The sequence below is a fragment of the Microcebus murinus genome, chromosome 16 (assembly GCF_040939455.1).
Source record: "Microcebus murinus isolate Inina chromosome 16, M.murinus_Inina_mat1.0, whole genome shotgun sequence".
NCBI lineage: Eukaryota > Metazoa > Chordata > Mammalia > Primates > Cheirogaleidae > Microcebus > Microcebus murinus.
In genome coordinates, this window is record NC_134119.1 from 9,961,445 (window position 1) to 9,983,004 (window position 21,560).

The 21,560-nt window shown below is 53.1% G+C and overlaps 1 protein-coding gene across 1 annotated transcript in view; it reads left to right on the top strand.

The window, feature by feature from the left end:
* NFATC2 (nuclear factor of activated T cells 2) overlaps window positions 1-21,560 on the top strand; it is a 134,841-nt gene that overhangs the window by 19,096 nt on the left and 94,185 nt on the right. Inside the window, exon 3 of the mRNA XM_012766117.3 lies at window positions 5,561-5,732. Within this exon, the coding sequence (XP_012621571.1) occupies window positions 5,561-5,732 (172 nt within the window). The remainder of the gene's footprint in view (window positions 1-5,560; window positions 5,733-21,560) is intronic.

Genomic DNA, 21,560 nt, shown 5'->3' on the forward strand with positions numbered 1-21,560 from the left:
GCAGAGCCCAGTAGGCTGGATTTGAATCCTGGATTTGCCACCTGCTGGCTGTGAGCCCCTGAGCCACACACAGTTTCCCGATCTGTAAGATGGGTATAATTAGTGTGCCCGGCTCACCAGGTGGATGCAGTCACAGGGTAAATGTGATCGCTCATATGCACCTCATTCATTCATTCAACAAGTACTTATCAAACACCTGCTATGTGCTGGGTTCTCAATACAGGTACTGGAGAGACCGTGGTGAACTGAACAGGCAAAAATTTCTCCTTCCTGGAGCTGACATTCTCGTAAGCCCAAAGCAGCCTTAATATGTCAAATCTGCCATCATTTTAAAGGGAATCGATTTTTGTTGGCATCTACTGTGTGCCTCAGTGTAGCACTTGGTTATATGGAGGCCCTAAAAAAAAAAAAGTGAAAGCCATAAATCTCAAGGAGCTTAGAAATCATGGCAAGCTGAAGAGACGCACATAGACAGCAGCTCATAGGCGTGGGGGCCTTTTAGGACCGGATCTGAGCCCCAGCTTGGCCGCTCACTGCCTGTGTGGTCGTGGGTCTCTCTGGTGCTGCTGTCCTGCTGCTGCACTTGTGTCAGACATTGCTAATCAACTGGGACCCTCTTTCTCATCCGGCACGTTTTTGATGCTGGGGCCAGGGCAGACATCATTAATCAATCAAGGCTCTCCATTTTTACTTAGCATCTTTCTGGCCTTGGTTCATTCCCTGTGAGATGGAGATGATGATAGTACCTACCCTATGGCTTTTTCGCCCCCGGGGATTAGGTGAGCTGATATATGTTAAACTCTTAGCACAGAGCCTGCACAAAGTAAGGGCTCAAAGAAGGGATAGCTGCTGTTAGTTACAGGAGAGTCTTATTAAAGGGAAGTACTTTAAAAAGTGCTTCCTTGTTGACAAGCTCGTTTGTGCTGGGAGATTGGTCTTAGAATAGCTTTTAGAGTAGTGACCGTGACAGTAATAACCACAAACATTTACGGATGCTTCCTAGTGCCAGGGACCATTCTAAGTACAGTCATTCCTCAGTATCCGTGAGAGATTGGTTCCAGGATCCCCCAGAGATACCCAAATCCTCAGATGCAAGTCCCTTATGAAAAAGTGGTGTAGTATTTGCACATAACTTATGCGCATCCTTCTGTATACTTTAACCACTTCGGTACAGCGCTCACTGACCGCGAAACCTGGCCCACAGCCGGCACTCACAGTCCGCACGACGGTCTGTGCTGTGCATGGACGACGGATCCCTTTTGCTCTTGTGTGACGAGGAAAGCTTTAACGCACTGAAAGCTTGTTTTACTTTACAGGCAGCTTTACTTGTCATGTAAATCAGAATAGGTAACATACACATATATGTTTTCATTACGTTATTTTTAAATGTTCACAGTTTTATTTTGATAAATGAAAAATTAGAAAAGTCATATCACGGGTCGGCTAAAGTCGATGCTCGTACCGAAGTGGTTAAATCATCTCTAGATTACTTATACCTAATGTCGTGCCTACACATGACTTCACGTGGGTTTAGCACGGTACTTAGAGCACAGCAAATCCAAATTTTGCTTTTTGAAACTTTGTGGAATTTTTTTCCTGAATATTTTCCATCCGAAGTTGGTTGAATCCATGATGCGGAACCCACAGATACAGAGGGCTGACTGTACTCTGTGTATATTATTTAATTCTCCTGTAAACCTAGTTTGGTTTTAGTTGTTATCGTTCATTTGATAAGAAAAAGGAGGTATATAAAGGCTATGGGCAGATATTATCTGTTCCGTTGGATGAAGAATTGGAAGGCTTATATTGTTACCATTATCCCTATAGTTTTCAAATTGGCTTTTGTTTTAGCAAATGGAAGCCTTTATTTTCCAAATAAAATATTAAATTGAGAAAATACATAAAGGTAGAGCCATTTTGACTACTGCAGGAAGGAGGGCGGCCAAGGGCCCTGCCCAGTGAGCTTCGTTTGCCCCTACACCAGGCCACAATGGACCGCAGGGAACATTCCGTCTGGCATTTCCCCCAAAGTGGGTGCCGAGAACCCCAGTGCCACAGTAGGTCAGTCGGTGCTTCTTAATGAAGGAGTTTCTGGATTTAACAGAGTTAAATAGGTACCCTTGTGCAGGCCTTCTCAGAGCCTTCAATGTGGACAGAGTCTACAGTGATTTCAAAGGCCATTTAGCTATAGCGTTCTGAGTTCTGTGACTGAAGTGTCACCAAGCCACCTTAGGAAATGCTGATCAAGACCAACTCCTGGTACAGATTTGGGCTCAGAGAGATGAAGTGACAAGCCCACAATCACCGGCTAGTGAATGACCACATTGAAAACTAGAATCTGGAATTCCCGGCTCCTCATTCTTTCTGCTACATATACATATCAGTCTTCAAACCATGAGTTTATTACTGATCATTAAGGAGCATTGATATAAAAATATGATTGTGATAAATTTATCTGAGACTGTTATTTATAAAATACTTCCCAATGCATTCTGTATCTTGATCTAAGAGATTCTGAGTTTTAGGGTCTTTTAGTCCTTAGCAAGTGCCAATCTGTGCCAGCCAGTGAGATATTTGCAAGAATTTTCTATAAGGTTAAGAGGATAGAGTATTCAGGAAAGTCTCTTGATAACCTTTCTCCCAGGGCATATGGACACTCAGCAGAGGGCTAGAATTCAAGTGCAGAATTTCAGGCTGGCTCCAATGGTCTAATTCTTAAGATTCTATTTCAGTGTCAAAAAACTGTTTCAGAATCAAACAAAATTATAAATTGAAACTTGAGGATAGCCCATGGAATCTTCTACTCATCACTACATTTTTTTTTTGAGACTTCAAAAGATAATTAATGCAGGATGAAGAGCATTTTTTAAAAAATGAGTCTTTTTGCAAACTTTAAAAAAATTTTTAGCCGGGCATGGTGGCGCATGCCTGTAGTCCCAGCTACTCGGGAGGCTGAGGCAGGAGGATCGCTTGAGCCCAGGAGTTTGAGGTTGCTGTGAGCTAGGCTGACGCCACGGCACTCACTCTAGCCTGGACAACAAAGTGAGACTCTGTCTCAAAAAAAAAAAAAAAAAAAAAAAATTTATAATAATTTGAATACGTGACGTGGCTGCAGGAGAAGCTAATGGCATCTTAGCACTGTAACTAAGGTAGAAATAAAGGTCTTTTGGACACCCTAATCCTGCGGGGTGAGAGGACTTGAGGCGGCGGTCTGGTTGGGAAGAAGGGCTGGAGATTTGCTTGTACAGTGAGGGCGTAATTTCCAGTGGGATTGTGTGTTTACGTTGGACTCTGTCACTGATAAAGTTTGTGGAGGTACTACCACCCCCCCTCCCGCCCTGCCATTCTCCTCTTGGTACTGCTGTGATAGAGGAGAGAGAGAGTTGGCTTTATTGCAAATGCTTAATTAAGTCCAGTTGATAGTGTCATATCCTAGCAGCCCCGAGCCAAGAGGGAAAGAACACTCTGATTGGATTAATGATTTCTGCCATATGTGAAAAATCAGGACACAGTGATACAAATCTGTGCATTTGCAACTTCAAAGTTACTTGGAATGTACAAGGCTTCTTTGAAGTAAAGCTGCTCATTCATTCATTCATCCATCCACCCATGGGATAGTTAATGAGAGCCTATCAAATGTCAGGCATGGTTCTAGGATCAGTCCGTAAATGAAATGTTTTCTTAGACCTGTTTTAAATAAATTAGCTTAGAGACAAGAGGCACTGTGGAGATGCAAATGGTGCACTGGATTTGGAGTCAAGAGACATAGCTGGAGCCTTGCTGCTGCTTCTCTGTCATGTTGGGGAAATGAACTCATGTTCTCTGGGGTGCAGAAGGAGTGGTCTGGACAGATCTTCAAGACCTCGGTCAACTCTTAAACGACATAATTCTAACCACATATCAAGTACCTGTTGGATATGCTGGGTTCTTACCTTAGTCCATTTTCTGTTGCTTTAACAGGATACCTGAAACTGAGTACCTTATAGGAATGAAATTTATTTCCTATAGTTCTGGAGGCTGGGAAGTCCAAGGTCGAGGGGAGCATCTGGTGGGGGCCTTCTTGCTGGTGGGGACTCTCTGCACATCCCGAGGAGGCGAGGGCAGCACGTGGGAAGGGGGCTGATGTGCTAGCTCAGGTCTCTCTCCCTCCTCTTTTAAAGCCTGCAGCCCCACTCCCATGATAACCCATGAATGCATCAACCCATTAATTAATTAATCCATGAATAGACCCAGTCACCTCTTAAAGTCCCCACCTGTCCATGCTGCCACATTGGGGATTAAATTTCAACATGACTTTCGGAGGGGACACCTATTCAAACTGCAGCAGTAGGGTCGAGGCTATATAAGAAAATGAAACTTAATGTCCTCAAAGATCTTACGACTTCAGACGTGAAGATATGTGTATCTAATACCGTAACTAAGTCGGACAGTCTTTAGGAAATATCTATTTATTTGAAATATATATTACAGGAAAAATAATTACAGTGAATATTTATTGAACGCTTTTTGTGCTAAGCTTGTCATACGATCTCGGTATCCCCATTTCACATCTGCGGAAACTGAGGCCTAGGGAGGTAGAGGCATTTGCTCAGAGTCACACAGGTGGTTGGAGGTGGAACAGGGACTTGAACCTGGACGTGTAACCCCAGCCACGTTCTTGACATTTCCTCTTCATTTAGTATCAGGGGCTCATTCGCTCCCGAACTGGACACCTCTATGGTGCCTACACGTTGGGTACTTGACCTGCCACGTAGTGGTGTGACTGGAAGGGACCTCTCCCCAAAACGTACGTTTAGCTGAGATCATCATCTGACGCAGGGATAAGAGCTGTGATGACCCGTAGGTGCCATCTGGTCCCTTTCCCGTGTGGTTATAAGAGTGCGGATAGGAGGGGCGAAGCTGCTTGCGTAGAGGCACATGGCAAGTGATGGCACAGGTGAGGGCCCCGATTTCCATTTTTCCCAGAAGTTGCCACAGTTAGAAGCATGCTGGAACCAACACATAACGAAAGGAGCTTCACCAGTTGAGAACTGGGTCAGGCCGTCTTCATCAAGACGAGAGCAAAGACAAAGACCCCGGCCCTGTGGGCGGCGCTGGCTGCCCCGTCTGAGGGCCGTGCGCCTCCACGGCCTCTGGCCTTCTGTTCACATACGGCCACGTGCTGCACGATGGCATCTTGGGCAGTGACAGACCACCTGAATGATGGTGGCCCCTGAGATTATAATGCTGTGCCTTTTCTGTGTTTTGAGATGTTTAGCCACACAAATCCTCACCATCGTGTTGAGGCTGCCCACGGTGTTCAGAGCGACACGCGGCGCGGGTGCGTAGCCTGGGAGGGCGGCTAGCCGTGCAGCCCAGGCGTGCAGCAGGCGACGCCGTCTAGGTTCGTGTTGACACGCTCCATGGTGTTCGCGTATCGACCCATTTCTCGAGATGTGTCCTGTTGTTAGACAGCATATGACTGCATCCACAACCTTCAGACGAGGGCCACTCAGGGTCATCGCGCAGGCTGACGGGCCCTGTTGTGCCGTGCCCGTGACCGACTCCGTTTCTCCTGCAGCATCCCGGTGACCGCCTCCCTCCCTCCGCTCGAGTGGCCTCTCTCCAGCCAGTCGGGCTCTTACGAGCTGCGGATCGAGGTGCAGCCCAAGCCGCACCACCGCGCCCACTACGAGACAGAAGGCAGCAGAGGGGCGGTGAAGGCTCCCACCGGCGGCCACCCCGTCGTGCAGGTATGGACTTGGGTTCTCTTCCTTTCGTGTCTGGGGTTTGTCACTGGGCGACTCACCTCTGCTACGCCACTACCAGCGCTCGCGAGGCTGAGGTCTGTGTGTGTCAGCCTCCTGCTGCTTTGAGGGACGAGACCTTCGAGATTGAGTTGGGGTCAGACGCTGACCCAGCTGCGCAGGCAGGAGGGGAAAGTCTCGTTGAGCTGCATAAGAGGATAGAAATGATGTTCTCGTGCCAGGATACTTCTTCCCTTCTCGTTCTGATTGAGAAACTGCTAGAGTTTCGCGGAGGTTCGTGTGTTGACAGAAGGTTTCTGAAGCCGTCATCTTAAGTTTCAGATGAGTGTCCATCGAAGGAAACCAACATACTCTTGTAAAATACAGGACAGTAGGAAAAATTAAAACTGTACCTGAGCAAACTTCCTGAAATAGCTCTATTAGTATTTTGAGGCATTGCCTGTTGTGTTTTTTCTATTCACAGGCATGGCAGCCTCAGTCTCTATTGCTGTATGTTTATATACCTGATAAAATACACTGTGACACCCTGGGACTGCTCTCCAGTGCCCAGAACGGTTGCCTTATGTGCTGTGTCCTGGTTCATGGTCTTGATGGCGGGAGGGCTGGGCTGTGACAGTCACTCTGTCACACCTGAAAATTGCTTTTTGTAAAAGAAGGTCCTCATATCCTTGTGATCTTCTCGGCTTGTCAGTTTTAGGATGGGAACCTCCTGGCCTGCCGTGAGGCTGCTGAGACTCTGCAGGTTTGAGTCAGAACTTTTGGTAGTAACAGAGAGAGGAGCTCATCCAAAGCAGATTAGAAAGACGGGATTGTATGAGCGGGAGATGCCGCTCAAGAGTACCCGGGCTTGGGAAGTCAGGGTCCAGGACTTGTTGGTCAATCCGTTCAACAGGTGGATTCATTCTGCAGGTGTTTGTCGAGCACCTGCTATGTTTGTGCTGTGTGTCGTGTTTGATGCTGGAATACAGTGAGGAATAAGAAAGAAGTCATGGTCCTTCCTCGGGGCATTTGCTCACACTCTTCCTCCTGTGCAGTCCCCTCCTTGGAGGGATCTTGGCTGACTCCTCTCCATCTACGTTAACTCTTCTGTTTTGCGTGCCCAGAGCTGCTCCATCCTGTTTTCCTTCCTGCCACTTGCCACAGCTTGGAATTCTACCACTGGCACGATCATTGAGTCTGCGTCCTCCTCCCCCGACCATGAGCTCTGGGGTAGGATGGAGTTCGGAGCCCCTTCCTATGGTCTCTGTCCATTTCGCTCTGTGTGGTGTCTCCATTCACTGACGTTTATTGAGCACCTACTGTGTGCCAGGCACAGTGCTAGATTCCAGACATGGTATGATCAAAACATCCAGAAATTCTCACCCTCATGAGCTTACATTTTAGCAAGATGATAACAAACAGTTAACACTTACCGCATGTGAGACCCCGTTCCAAGTGCTGTACGCGTGTTAGCTTATTTAATCCTCAGAGGAGCCCCATGAGGGTTACAGGTTACAGTTAGGTCAAGGAGAGGTCAAGGAGCTTGTTCAAGGTCATTGCTGTTAACTGGTGGAGCTGGGGTTTAGACACTGCAAGCTCTACCTGCGGCACCGTGGGTCTGATCCGTATGCCGACCACTGCCTTCTCCCCAGTTTTACACGCTGGCCTAGCCTTGTCATCAGCTCGAGGGGCCCAGATTCTCAGAACTGCCGACTGGCCCTGGTTCAGGGGGGTGCCCCCCTCCACTGTAGTTGGCTGTGGCCAGCGAGCTTGGGCCGTCCGAGGAGCTAGGCTCAGCTCACCCACACACTGGGGACTGCAGCCGTGGAAAGTTCCGGAGAAGGGAACGGGCTGTGCTTTCCTGCACCTGAGCTTTGTGCCCATCCCTCCAGCGGCTTCCAAGGACTCATCCCCTTCCTGCCTGGAACTGTGACACCCAATGTCACGATTTAAAACTTTGCAGCCATATCCTCATAAGACAAAAAGTGGAGCATTAAAGAAAAATTCATTTGAATAGGTGACGTGTTTGTTTCCAAACAAAACTTGCAAATCTCTGATTTTTAGAGTAGGAAATCAGTTTTTTTTTTTATTTTTTTTAATATCTTCTTTGAAGAGTGAAGAAAAGAGGGATCTTTGAGACCGTGGCTGCTCTTAACCTTTCAGTGGGCGCAGAACCCCTTCGGAGATCTGGAGTGTTGCCCTTTCTGTCCCGAGAAGCCGCTGAGAAGCGGCGTTGCCCTGCGTGGGCCTCGCCTAGATGTTTCTAGCGGCTTCTCTCTCGACCTGTCTTCCTCTGTTTCTCCGTGCGTGTTTCTGTTTTGGAGCCTTGAGGCCTTTTCATCCCCTTCAACGATTTGATGTCCCACCCTTTTCTCTTTGCTTCGCCACACTATAGACCTTCATTCTTTTTTTTTTTTTTTTTTGCATGCTTAGTGGTTTTAAGCGTCTCAATATAGAAAGAAAATGAGTCCAAGACCATCTCATTTTCTCTCCTTAAATATAAAATTAAAAATCTTAAACATATGCCATGTTCAGCTGTTCTTTTTTCTTTCCCCCATTTTTTGGAATATCACTTGGTCTTAGAAGAAAGTTTGTTCCGAAACCTTCAGTGCTTTTCGGACCTCGTGGCTCGCTCCTTCGGCCAGAGCTTTGCTGGGCGCGGCCTGCGTCGGGCCCGTGCTGGGCGCCGGTGATGCCGCGCGGGGCGGTCGGCACAGTGCCAGCCCCGAGGAGCCCAGGGCCTGCCAGAGGTGGAGGGCGGACCAGGGCCGTTCGGAGTGACTGTGGCCCAGATACGGGCAGGTCAGGGAGGCCGGAGCGGCCCGTTGCCGGCGCTTTGGAATGGGGGTGTGGGCTGACACCTGGACGCAGGGTGAGATGCAGTGGCTGAGAGGAGCTTGTGCATTGGGTTGTCGAGCTGGGGTGACCGTTCCAGCAAAGCACACCACGCCAAGAGATGGTACTTGGAAGACCTGCTTTAGAGGGTTTCGCTGAGGAGGTGACTCACCAGCTGGAACCTGGAACAGGTGATGGTCAGCAAAGAGATGAATGGCATCTTCTCCCCCTCCGTCTGTCTCTTTCTTTCAGTGGTGGCGGGAGAGTGTTCCATTCACAGAGCACAGCACATGCAAAGGCCCTGAGGCAGACGAGAATTCTGTGTGTCTGAGGAACTGAGGGAAGGCCAGTGTCATTCAAGTTTAGCTTGGAGGCTGATGGTTGGTAGGGCCAGACTGCGCAGCAGGGCTTATGAGCCAAGGTGAGGAGCTAGGGTTTTATTCCAGGGCAAGGGGACGGGGTTTAGAGTAGGGGAGGAATGTGATTCTAATTTAACTTTTTTTTTGAGACAGAGTCTTACTCTGTTGCCCGGGCTAGAGTACCTTGGCGTCAGCTTAGCTCACAGCAACCTCAAACTCCTGGGCTGTAAGCGATCCTTCTGCCTCAGCCTCCCGAGTAACTGGGACTACAGGCATGCGCCACCATGCCCGGCTGATTTTTTTCTACATATTTTTAGTTGGCCGATTAATTTTCTTTCTATTTTTAGTAGAGACGGGGTCTCGCTCTTGCTCAGGCTGGTCTTGAACTCCTGACCTTGAGCGATCCGCCCACCTCGGCCTCCCAGAGTGCTAGGATGACGGGTGTTAAGATCACCCAGGCTTCTCCCTGGGGACTAGATTAGAAGGAGTCAGGGCGGGGGCCGGGAGATGGGTTCCGCAGGCTGTGGCAGTGCCAGGGAAAGATCCAGGTGGTGGCGAGGGCGGGAAGGAGGCGGCGGGCGGGGGAGAGATGGATTCTCTGGTGTGATCTTCAGGACTTCGGTATGAGAGGTGAAGGAGCAACTGTCTGGATGGTGGTGAAAGACTTGAGGAAGAAAAAGCTTTCTTGGGTGAAGACGGTGAGTTCAATGTGGGGCACGGAAAGCATGAAGAGCTTCCAAGGCATCCAGGCCAAGGTGTCAAGCAGGCCGTTGGCCGTACGAGTCTGGAGCTCAGAAATGCAAAACCTTGAATTGTCTAGCTCGCAGGCTGCAGACTGCCACAGGACCACGCGCTCCGTTCCTGGAGGCGGCCTCGGGTAGCACCCCCGTGCAAGGACATACTTCCCCCTCCTCCAACACCCCCCGTGCCCATCCATCAGCAGTGGACCAAGGAGAGAACCAGAGAAGAGACAGAATCACAAACTGACAAGCTCACGACACGCCGGGCAATGCAAGGCAATGACTGAATTGGCCTGAAACGTCGGGGACAGGAGGGAGTGGTGGGGGGTAGGGCACAGCGGCACCTGTGACTGACCTCAAGGAGGCAGGCACTGTTCAGTCCCCGTAGGTCGTGACATGGGTCCAGTGTTGCCAGGTATTATTACAGTTTGTCTTTTTCCCCAGAGAAGCTAGGAGTCTGAGTTTTTATGTGAAATTCGATTTTTAAGTTTTGGCCACCAAATCAAACTTCAGGTTAGATTCGGCTCAAGGCAGACATCCTTCGGGTCACATCCTCTGGAGCACGCAAGCACTGTGCTGCCTCGGCGTGTACCAGATAGCAAGGGGTGAGGGAGAGGCGATGTTTGTGTGGTCTCTAAGAATCGCCCGGCTAGGGGAGGAGCGCGGCGTCCCTCTCGTCAGGCGCTGAGCCTCGTCGGCGTTGAATGAGTGGAGGGTTCTGTCGGAGGAACCAAGACGTCTGAGCTCACTGGCCTGGCTTTGGTCTGCAGGTATCAGATGACAGAGGGAAACGCTTGATCCGTCTCGGAAGAGGCACTCGCCCCTTGGCGGAGCCCCGCCGTCGGGCCCTCATTCCATTTGAGGACGGGCTGCGCCGGTCCGTTGCTGGACCAGACTCCATGCAGAGCAGCTCTGCAGGGCTGGGCTTTGAGGGCTTCCACAGCGGTCTGTGCAACGCCATCGCCGTCTCACCCCTGCCTGCCTGCTCCACACCCTTCAGCCGCGTCCGCACACAGGTCCCTGGGGGGGGGTGCTCTGTCATGTTCCTCATCCATCTCTGGGGGGCCTTTCCAGAAGCATCATTCTTGCCGCCCTCTGGGGCAGGTTTTCCACCGAAAGAACGGTCGCGGGCCGTCCTTTTAGTTAGAGAGTGATCCTCACCTCTGAAGACAGCGCCCCGAGTCTTTGCAGCAGATGTCGGGCATAGGAGAAGGGCGCGGAGAGCTCCTTCAGGCGGAATTCCTTCCAGATGCAGAAATCCGGTCGCCGCTTCGTCCCGGCAACGGTGGCGAGTAGCGGGCTAGAGGGTGGGGCCCACGGCGCACCTGTCCAGGTCACCCCCACCCCCAGGCCGGAGGACACCGGTTTGGTCCCCAGGCTTCCATCTCACGAGACGGACTAGGGGACGCTGGTGCTCCTGCTGCTGGAGTTCGGCTCTTGTGCTGTCCGCGGCTCCCTTGAATGGCGTCCAAGAAGGGAAGAAGGAAGCCAGATGGGGTCTCTCCCTTCCAGGCGAGGGTGGAGTCGTGACAGCAAGCAGCCCCCCACCGGCAGCTGGCCAGGCACGCCGGCTTCTATTTGTCTAATAAAATCTCGGGCTTGGTGAGACCCCCGCCCCCAGCCCTCCTGCCAACTGCTGCCCTGTTAAGACAGGGGACAGGAAGCAGGTCTGGCCCGTGCTAATTTGTCTCCATCGGGCTGCTGTGTTGGCGGCTGCGGAGGTTCCATCAGACCTTGCGCAGAGGGGCAGGGGGAGGAACCAGACGGCGACCAGGTGGCTCTGGCCAAGATCGCTGTGAGATTGTTGGGGGTGCATTTGCTCATTTATTCAAGCTGTTTACCCAGCACCTACTGGGTGCCGGGCCCTGGGAGCGTGGCAGTGAGCAGAACAGATGAAAACCCCCACCTCGCCTCGGCAGTGGGGAGGTGAACAGGACGGCTGATAAAGGGACAACCAGACACTGTGCTGGCAGGTGACCGCTCCGACGGGGAGACCACCCGGGCAAGGCGAGCTGGCGGCGGTGGGACAGGCCTCCGGGGAGGAGACATCGTGGCAGACAAGGGGAGCTGGGGGCAGACGGCTGGCGCGGGGATCTGGAGCAGCAGGGCCGGCCAGGGGGCCTCGGCAGGGAGGGTGATGCTGGACCTCGCAGGGCGCCAGAGGACGCGGCTGCGAGTGAGGCGGGAGCCGCAGGGCCGGGCCTGACTCGGGTTTCGGCAGGAGCCCTCTGGCTACCCTGCGACGAGAACGGGGCTGGACTCGAGCGTGCGTCCCAAGTCGGGCCGGCCGGACTTCATGAGACTGGCATGCCAGGAGGGTGGTCCCCTGTGTGCATGAGGCTGCGGCCCCAGGAAAGCCGGGGTCCTTAGGGCGCAGTGGCCCGGCCACCCCCACTCCGATGGCTCCTCTTGTGGAAGGGAGGGTATCTTGTAGGTGACGTGATCCGTCCCCTCGCTGGAGGACGGGGGCAGGGTGGGGCGCCCACAGGGCTGTGCAGAGCTGGCGTCGTGCCGCTGTTGTCAGGAGGAGCCGATCTCACACCCTGGCTGCGTTTGTGCCAGTCTCTTGATTATAACTCTGGAGATTCAATTTAAAAACTTGCAGAAGAGGACAGTCCAAGCCAAGTGTGTCCACGGACCAAGAGTGGCCTCCTGAGTGTGTCCTTGGCCAGAGCCTGGCGTGGCCACTGATGGTCTCGTGGAAGAATCGAGACCAGGGTGCTGGCCTCCCGCCAGCAGGTGGAGTGGAGTGTGCACAGGTGCGGTGCGACCAGTGCCGGCCACCCGCGTGCTGGTGCCGCTCCCTGCCAAGGACACGCCGAGATCAGGCGAGCGGTGCTTTCCGAGCATAAGCTGTCACGTTGCCCCGGAACGCAGGCAGAAAACAGGTTTCAGATTCTCGGAGAAACGTTTGCCAAAGAGGGATTAAGTCTGAAATGTGCAATATTTCTGCCAACCAGTGGGACCATATGAAAGCAAGTTCAGACCGGGCGCGGTGGCTCACACCTGTCATCCCGGCACTCTGGGAGGCCGAGGCGGGAGGATTGCTCGAGGTCAGGAGTTCAAAACCAGCCTGAGCAAGAGTGAGACCCCGTCTCTACTATAAATAGAAAGAAATTAATTGGCCAACTAAACACACATATATATATATAAAATTAGCTGGCCATGGTGGCGCATGCCTGTAGTCCCAGCTACTCTGGAGGCTGAGGCAGGAGGATCGCTTCAGCCCAGGAGTTTGAGGTTGCTGTGAGCTAGGCCGACGCCACGGCACTCTAGCCCGGTCAACAAAAGTGAGACTCTGTCTCAGAAAAAAAAAAAAAAAAAGCGAGTTCATTTGTCCCACAAGCCGTTTGGGGGCCCTACTAGGTGCCGGGCAGCGCGGTGTGACGACGGGAGCCGGGCTCACGGTGCGCCTGCCCCAGTGTGACCCATTTCATCCTCGCAGCGCTGCCGTGGAGTGTGGCTGGTAGGGTTACCACGCTCATTTTCCACGAGGAAACTGGGGCACGGGGCGGGGAAGCAGCTGGCCTCGAGGCAGCCCCGGCTGCAGGGCGGCAGCGCAGGTCTGGGCACGGGGGTCTGTGGCGGGGCCCACCCCGACAGCCAGCAGCCCTGCTCCTGGCCAGTGGCAGGGCGGGTTGTTTGGAGCAGGGCAGTGCTGGCGTCGGTGGCTTTGGGACTCTGGGTGACCCCCTGGGCTGCAGTTTCTTCAGTTGCAAAGTGATGAAGACCTCGCCCTGCAGGCTGTGTGTTTTGTGTCAGGAGTACTTAGGATGCTAACCACAAGTGCCCAGCGTGGTCTTTGGCACCGAGGAAGCATTTAATCCACTGTTCTTCTTGGGGAGAGAAGGCAGTGTCGGTGCATGATCTGGGATCTCTTGAGCTCTGCTAGCCTAGCAGTCGATTCCTGTGCCTATTCCAGGTTTTTCGTTTTAAGAGACTGGGTCTCACTGTTGCCCAGGCTAGAGTGCAGTGGCATCATCATAGCTCACTGCAGCCTCACACGCCTGGGCTCAAGCGATCCTCCCGCCTCGGCCTCCCAGGGTGCTAGGATTACAGGCGTGAGGCACCGCGCCCGGGCCAGCCTTTTCTGATTGATTTGACCAAATCTGAGACTAATCTATGGTACGGAGAGCACGGGGAGAGTCGCTTACTTACACGTCGTGTGTTACGTACATGATCTTCCTTTACCCACACGGAGGGCTGGGGCTGCTGTCATTCCCGTTTGACAGATGGGGGAGGCACAGGGGCGTGAACACGCCTCACCTAAAGGCAGGCAGCCGGTCGGCACTGGGGCCCTGACCTTGGCTTTTAACTTCCGGGCTCTTATCTTTCTGCTCGCCTGTTCGTGCGCCCGTCCGCCTGCTGGCAGCCGGCCGTGCCCGGAGCAGGGTGCAGTCGGGTGCGTGTGGGTGCTGGCGGGCTCTGCGGCTGCGGGGGCGGATGGTGGGCGTGCGGGTGAGGCCCGCAGGCCGCACGATCTGAGCACTGACCCGGCGCCGGGCGTTCGGGTCCCGCCCTTGCCGCCACCCTCTCCACTAAGGGACCTCAGGCCAAGCCAGCTTCTTCTCGTCCCGTGGGAAAGGAAGCATCTGCGTGCGTGAGTGGCTTGGCGTGTGCCCGTCGGCTGCGGCGTGCCGGAAGAGAGGGGACCGCGACCACGCCTGGGAGCCCTCAGAGGCCCCGGCCGTCCCGCTGTGACCCGTCCGCAGGTCGGGGCTGGCGTGCACAAGGAGCTGCTGTGTCCCCGGCTGGCCCTGCCGCCCTTCCGGCTGCCCTGTGGGCCCCGCGGGCGTGGGGCCGAGACCTCTGCGTCCAGCACTCAGCATTGTCGCATCTGGTCCGTGAATGAGTCTGCAGACCGCTCGGAAGGCGCCGGCTCCATTGACAACAGAGTCATTAACTGACCGCGAGGGGGGTGGAGGTGGGGGCAGTGCCTCTCACGGCCCCACTCCCTCCGGATGCCGGGCGACAGCGTGGGTGTCTGCGCGGAGCCGCCTCTGGCAGAGATCGTTCCGTTTAGTGAGCACTTACTGTGTGGCACGCTCGCCACACGGTCCGGCCTGCACGGCCCCTGCTCTGTGCGTGAGGAAACCGAGGCTCCGAGGTCCTGAGTGGCCGCCCCAAGGAGCACATTGTCGCCAGTGACAAACAGGCCGACCCTGCCCCAGCTCATCCTGTGTGCCAGCTTCGGGAGCTGCTGGTGCTGTTGTTAACATGAACCCCACTTACAGATGGACAGACTGAGGCTTACGAAACCCAAGTGGCTTTTTCAGGGTCACACTGTTCTTCGGAGGGGATGATAGTAACGCCTGCCTCCCGGGGTCAGGCAGAGGTTACACGAGTTAACACGGTCCAGTGCAGGGCCCCGTGCGTGGCGAGTGCTCAGGACGTGCTGCTTGTTGTTGTTCTGTGTTATTGTTTGTCCTGTTGGGTGAAGAAAGGGAGCGCGTGTTCTCACGCGGAGGTTAGGGTTCCCGCCACGACCCCGAGCCGGGAGGGTGTGAGCTGTACACCGGACACAGGTGATGCGGACATCTGCGCTTGTCGTTTGTTGAGAATGCGCTCGGTGCGTGGCTCTCGTCCTCAGGTGACACCGGGACGTGGCGCGGTGACCGCGAGCCTCGTGAGGTCACAGGGCTTGCTACGGTTAGGCAGCCGGGACGCGCTGGGGCTGCGTTTAAGAGCGAGTGTGTCGGGCACCGTGGCCAGGCGTCTCTACTGTGCTGGGGTCCCCGCGCCCACGCCGAGGGGTGGCTGATGCTGACTGCTCTGACACAGGGGCGAGGGGCTGTGTGTGTGCTGTGCGCGCACACAGACACACAAACACACGCCTATAATTTATGCCTTCCTTACTACATGAATATGCGCTATGTGTATACGCACGGGATATATACACACACACGTGCGTCTCTGCCCCTGCAGTTTTACTGAATTATTTATTAGACTTTTTTATGTTCTTTAATATGTACTCATGGTTTAAAAAATATAGGAAAATATGAAAAAGAAACTAAGAAGTACCCTTCATTACCTGGAATGAAGTACTGTTCTCGCCTGGCATTTTTCTTTCTTTTTTTTTTTCTTTTTTTTTTTTTTTTTGAGACAGTCTTGCCTTGTTGCCCAGGCTGCAGTAAGTGCCGTGGCGTCAGCCTAGCTCACAGCAACCTCAAACTCCTGGGCTCAAGCAGTCCTCCTGCCTCAGCCTCCCGAGTAGCTGGGACTACAGGCATGCGCCACCATCCCCGGCTAATTTTTTCTATATATATTAGTTGGCCAATTAATTTCTTTCTACTTATAGTAGAGACGGGGTCTCGCTCTTGCTCAGGCTGGTTTCAAACTCCTGACCTCCAGCAATCCTCCCGCCTCGGCCTCCCAGGGTGCTAGGATTACAGGCATGAGCCACCATGCTGGCCTTTTTCTTTGTGGCCTTTCTTCCCTGTGCCCCCACACTGAAGCTCGCGGCACCGCTCCTGCCATCCCTGCCTGGACGAGTCTGTATCAGGTCGTTTTGATGATGCTGGAGGAGCGGATGGCGGTCACTGGGTACAGTTAGAAACTGTTTGAAGGGCTTTCCACATATAAATGGATGCAGACCTTCCAGTATTTCTAGGCAGTTCTTGGAGACACAGAGAGGCTAAGTAACTTGCCTGCAGTCACACAGGAGTTGGGTGACCTGGAACTGAACCCAGGTGGTCTAGCTCAAAACCCAGTGTTCTTAACTGCACAGGCCACAAAGAAGAAATTGGCATCTTTAATGACCCTGAGATAATTTCTAGGTTGCTCCTAGGGACTCTTACTGTTGCTTAAGTGTTTTTAAAAATTCATGAAGTGAATCTAGTCTGGGCAAGCATGAAGCCGTACTTTTTCCCTGTCAGGCTGCTTAGGCTGGTGCCGTCCACCGGCGGGGGTCCCTGTGTCTGGCCACGGCAGCCAGAAGGCCGCTGCCAGGCGCAGGCAGGACAGTAGGCGGTTTGTGGGGCAGGTGCGGCTCGCTGAAGCTGTCCTTGGGCTCCAAGGTGTCCACATCCGGGGTGGGGGTGGGGGGAAGAGCTCCCAGGTGCAGGTGAGGCATTTAGATGGTCCTGGGACCCGCCTGCCCATCCTTGCCCTGCAGCCTGAGTTCTCAGCAGACTACTGCCAGGACTCTGAGCAAGGACAATCTGACCTCCCAGGGCCTCAGTTTCCCCTGCAGCACATTGGAGAGAATGTTCCTTTTAGGATTTCTACAGGAGTAAATGACCATGCATAAAACACTACTTAGCGCAGTACCAAGTACAAACTGCTCTGGTGTCTTCCATAGATTGGTTTTTGGGGAGGAAACACATCCACATGTTGCAGAATTTGAAAGGCGCAAGCCGGGCACAGGGCAAGACCTCGGCTTGAACCCCGGTGGCTGTTTCCTCTCTCCGAGGCCCCAGGGCCACCAGTGTCTTGGACAGCCTTCCAGAGAGTCTGCGCTCGTTCTCGGGCTGTGTTCATTGTCCTGGTTGCCATGATTATCAGCATTATAATATATGATGTACTTGGGAGACTACTCAGTACGTTTTAAATTCCCAGTAAATGATCAAGGCAGTTATTAGTGTTGAACTTAAAAAGGCGCTGCATTTTGATTTTCCAAATAGGATGTGAAGCTGAATCGATCTTCTTGGAATTACTTACTTAACCGAATAGACCATTCCCCATGAAACTTAGGTTTCTGCTAAGTGAATCCCACCTTCCTATTTGACATTTATTAAAACTATAAATGCTATTCTAATGAATACAATTTTTGGAAACTGCATCAGGTGGATGTTTATTAAACCTGGGGTTTTTCCGACCCTGGGCTTAGTGACATAAAGAAGCCATCAGCATACACTTGCCTTGTCCCTCATCTACCCATCTCTCCCTCCTCAATGCGTCAGAAAAATGATATGCTAAAGATGAAATCTGAGCAATAGATAGTGTCCACAAAAGAATGGTGCCATGCTTAAAATATGGCAATAAAAGTGTTGACTTAGGATTATGAGTGATTTTCTTCTTATTTTTTATTTATTCAACAAATATCACTTGAGCTTCTACCATGTGGCAGGCACTGCGCTGGGTGCTCCCTGCTCAGTTTGGTCCAAGGATGGGCAGCCCAGACATCCCCTGGGAGCTTGTGAAAAATATGGCATCTCAGGCCCCACTGCAGCCTACTGAGTCAGAATCTGCATTTTATAGGGTCCCGAGGTGGTTTGTGTGCTTATTAGAGTCTGAGACACATTATTGTAGGATAGGAGTCATCAAATGATGACAGACAAATATGGCCCACCACTTGCTTGTCTAAATAAAGTTTTATTGGCACACATCCACACTCATTTATTTACATATGTTCTATGGCTGCCTTTGTATTACCACAGCAGAGGCGAGTCCTTACAACAGAGGCTTTATAGCCTGCAGAGCCTAAAATATTTACATTTTTTGTCCTTTACAGAACAAGTTTACTGACTACAGAGGGAGTTGGAGTAGTGAACAGAACGGACAAAATCCCCTGCTCTTACAGAGCTGCCACTCAGGTGGAGGGAGACATAAACATGTCTACATTCTGTCAAATGGTTAAAAAACAAAACAGAAAAACCAATAAGAAGATAAGAAAAATAAGGCAGGAATGGGGGATAGAAGATGACTCGGAGGTGGTGAGGATGCTATTCAGAGAAGAACTTCCTGAAGAGGTGACATTTGAACAGAATTTAGAGTATGGTGAGGGGGTAAGCTGTGTCATTATCTTGGAGGAAAGTGTTATGGGAAAGGGAACAGCCAGTGCTTAAGGCAGAATCTTGCTTGGTGTCTACCTTGGGCATCAGTACAGAGGTAGGAACCTGGGGAACTCTTCTGCATGTCACTGGGTGCAGTTGCACAGGCTGTGCACTGTGCAAAGGCACAACATGTCGTGAAGGTGCCATTCACATTTGCATATTTGGTAAGACAGTATTCTGACACATACCTGCTAAAGGTACAGAGGAAGAGATGTCTTTTGCTCATCTGCACAGAAGTGCCAGACAAGCTAGCGGTGACCTTGGTGATAGGGTTCTTTAAAAGAGAAGAAATCTGTGTGTTTGAATGGTTTTAGGTTAGGAACTCAGTCTTTGCACTGGTTGCTCAGCTCCTTCGCATTACCTGCCTGGCCCCTGAGGCGTTCGGGTTTAACTCTTGCTAGCAGGGATGGTGTTTCTGGTAGGCGGAAAGACATTGCTGTGCCATTATTTTCTTTCTTTTGGGTGGGGGTTTTTGCCGCCTTCTCCTTCCCGCCCTCCACCCAACCAGACTGCCTGGGGCGGAGGGGCTGGGGGTGGGGAGCGCTGTTGGCTTCCTCCTCTGCCTGTGCCCTGCTGTGCAACCTCAGCCCACCCGCGTCTCTCTGAGCTGTGGGAGCCTCAGCTCCAGAACGAGTGGGCGGCTGCGGAAGCCTCTAGACTAACTCGGTCCTGTGACTCAGAATAACAGGTATCACCTGAGCAGAAGTGCCTGTGTTTAGTTTTGCTCACTTTGAGGTGGGTGTTCCAGCTTCTCTTCAACTTGGCTTGCCTTAACTTGCAGTCCAGGTGGATCCATTTGGGACTTGAAGCTATTTTTTTTTTTTTTTTTTTTTTTTGAGGATGATTGAGCTAGAAACAGACTTCGGGAATCGTCTAGCTGAATGATCGGCATGTCTGATTCATACATCATTTTACTGAGGGCTGCAGCTTCCATTTTACTGAGGGATCCCTGTGTGCCAGACCTTTTCATAAGCTAACGTTGTCACAGTCTCATACCGAGTACTTGAGGTGCAGGTATTGTCACCGTCAGTCTGCAAGTGACCAAGCAGAGATGTAGAAGATGAGGTGAATCACACAGCTTGCGCAGTGGCCGCACTGGCAAAGCCGCGACTCGGCATCGAGAGCTGGGCTCAGGAACGTGTCATTCACCGGGTACGCGCAATAGCCATTCTCCACGCACTGACTTACCCGTCCTGACGTTATCAGCTGGGTCGTGTTATCTTACAAATGAGAAAGCTGAGCCCCAAAGAAATGTGCCTTGCCCAAGATAAGGCTCGTAGAAGTAGGACCATTTCAGATTTCTAATCTTCCTCCTCCTCCTCCTCCTCCTCTTTGCCTCGTGGACTTTTATGTGCGTCCTCTTTACATGTTGGCATCTGTCACAGGTCTGTTCATCTGTGCCCAGGTGTGTATGTGGGGGGGTGTTGGTACTCTGGTGGCCATTGGCTCAGCCTTTTCTTACCTCCTCCCCTCTGCCACTGACACCCAGCTGTCATCCTCCCTTGTCTGGGTGACAAGGACAGGCTCCTAAGTGGCCTCTCAGCCTCCACTTGTGCCCCCTCATGCAGTCTGCACCCCACACAGCTGCCAGAGGATCTGTTCAGAATGTAACTCGGCCCACACCCCTCCCCACTCTGACCCTTTCTATGTCTCCCCTCACTCAACAAGCACAGACAAAGCCCTGTGTCACCTGGTCCCTGCCTGCCTCTCTTCCTCACTCACTCCACCCCCACCCCTACTGCCCTCGGCGCTGCTCCTCAAATGCGCCAAGTGGGCTCCTGCCTCAGGGCCTTTGCACGTGCCGTCCACAGCTCCCAGCTCCACATGGCTCCTGTCTGTGCTGCGTTCAGGTCTCAGCTCAACTGTCGCCTCCTCAAAGAGGTTTCCTCTGACTCTTCTATCAAAATAGATACCTTTTCTCTGCCAACCTCTGTCCTTCCGCTTGGGTGGGTTAGTTTTTTTCCCCCGTTAGCCCACGCAGTCATCTGTCCCGTCCGCCACACCTCCGCCATTTCTCCAGCCCAGCCTCAAGTCCAGGGCCTGTCGCATAGTAGGTGCTCAATCTGCCACATGAACGGTGACAGAGGGAGCGTGACCGCTGATTCTCGGCGGGTCCCGGCGTGGCGCTCGGCCTCTGGGGTGGGTGGCGCCCCGGGAGCCCGGGGGTGGACGTGCTGACACAGGCAGTGGCTTTCCTGTGCCGCAGGAGGCCAGGGACGGAAGTGACAGCCGTTGGGCAGGACCCGTTCAGTTCCCGGGGACGGGCCAGGCTCCCCTGCCCTCCTGGCCCCGGCCAGCATGACTCGGGCTGGCCCGGGGCGAGCAGAAGTCGTGACTTGATGGAATAGGCACAAGTCAGCTTTATGATGATGAAGACGACGAAGGAAAAAAAACCCTTATTTTTCACTTTCCTTTTTTAATCGAGAAGTATGCTGTGGGTGTTCCCTGTGGTTTCTCAGTCAAAGAGGGCATTGTGTCTGCGCTCCGAGCTCCCCCGGGGGCTGCAGCTCGCGTGTGTCTAACTTTAGCTTTGAACTGACGCCTTCAGGGCCGGGCCGGGTTGGGGGTCCCGGGTCCCCCGGAACAAGGCGGCAGGCTTGTCGATTGTGTCCAAAGCGTGCCTGGCGGTCGCGCCCCGTCCTCGTCCTTTTCCGAGCCGCCCCCTCCCCGGCGCCCCCCTGTCGTCCGGCCGTCCCCACCCCTCCGTGAGCAAGGAGGGGCCGGGCCCGCGGGTGGGAGACGGGGCCGGACGTGCGTGGCGTGCACCCCGAGGCGAGGTGGGGTGTCCGCCCGCACGTGGGCTCGTGCGCAGGGTCTGAGCACAGGCGGTTTGGGGTGGCACCGGGGTGGCAGCCACGTAACCCTGAGGAGCAAAAACGCAGCAAAGTGTTGCATAAAAGTGGGGTCTCGCCACGGTCAGACGGGGGCCCCAACGCCGCCCCGGGAGCGTGTCTCTGCGGCGAGTCCTCTCTCGTGTGTGCTCTTGCTCTTCCTTACACACCGCGTGCCTTGTCCTCGCTCGCCTCTTCTTTTCACGTTGATTTTCTGGCGGGTTTCTTCTTCTTCTTGGCCGGGAGCAGAGGCTTGGCGTGGGGCTGGCGGTGGAGCCGTGTGACGGGCGGGCTG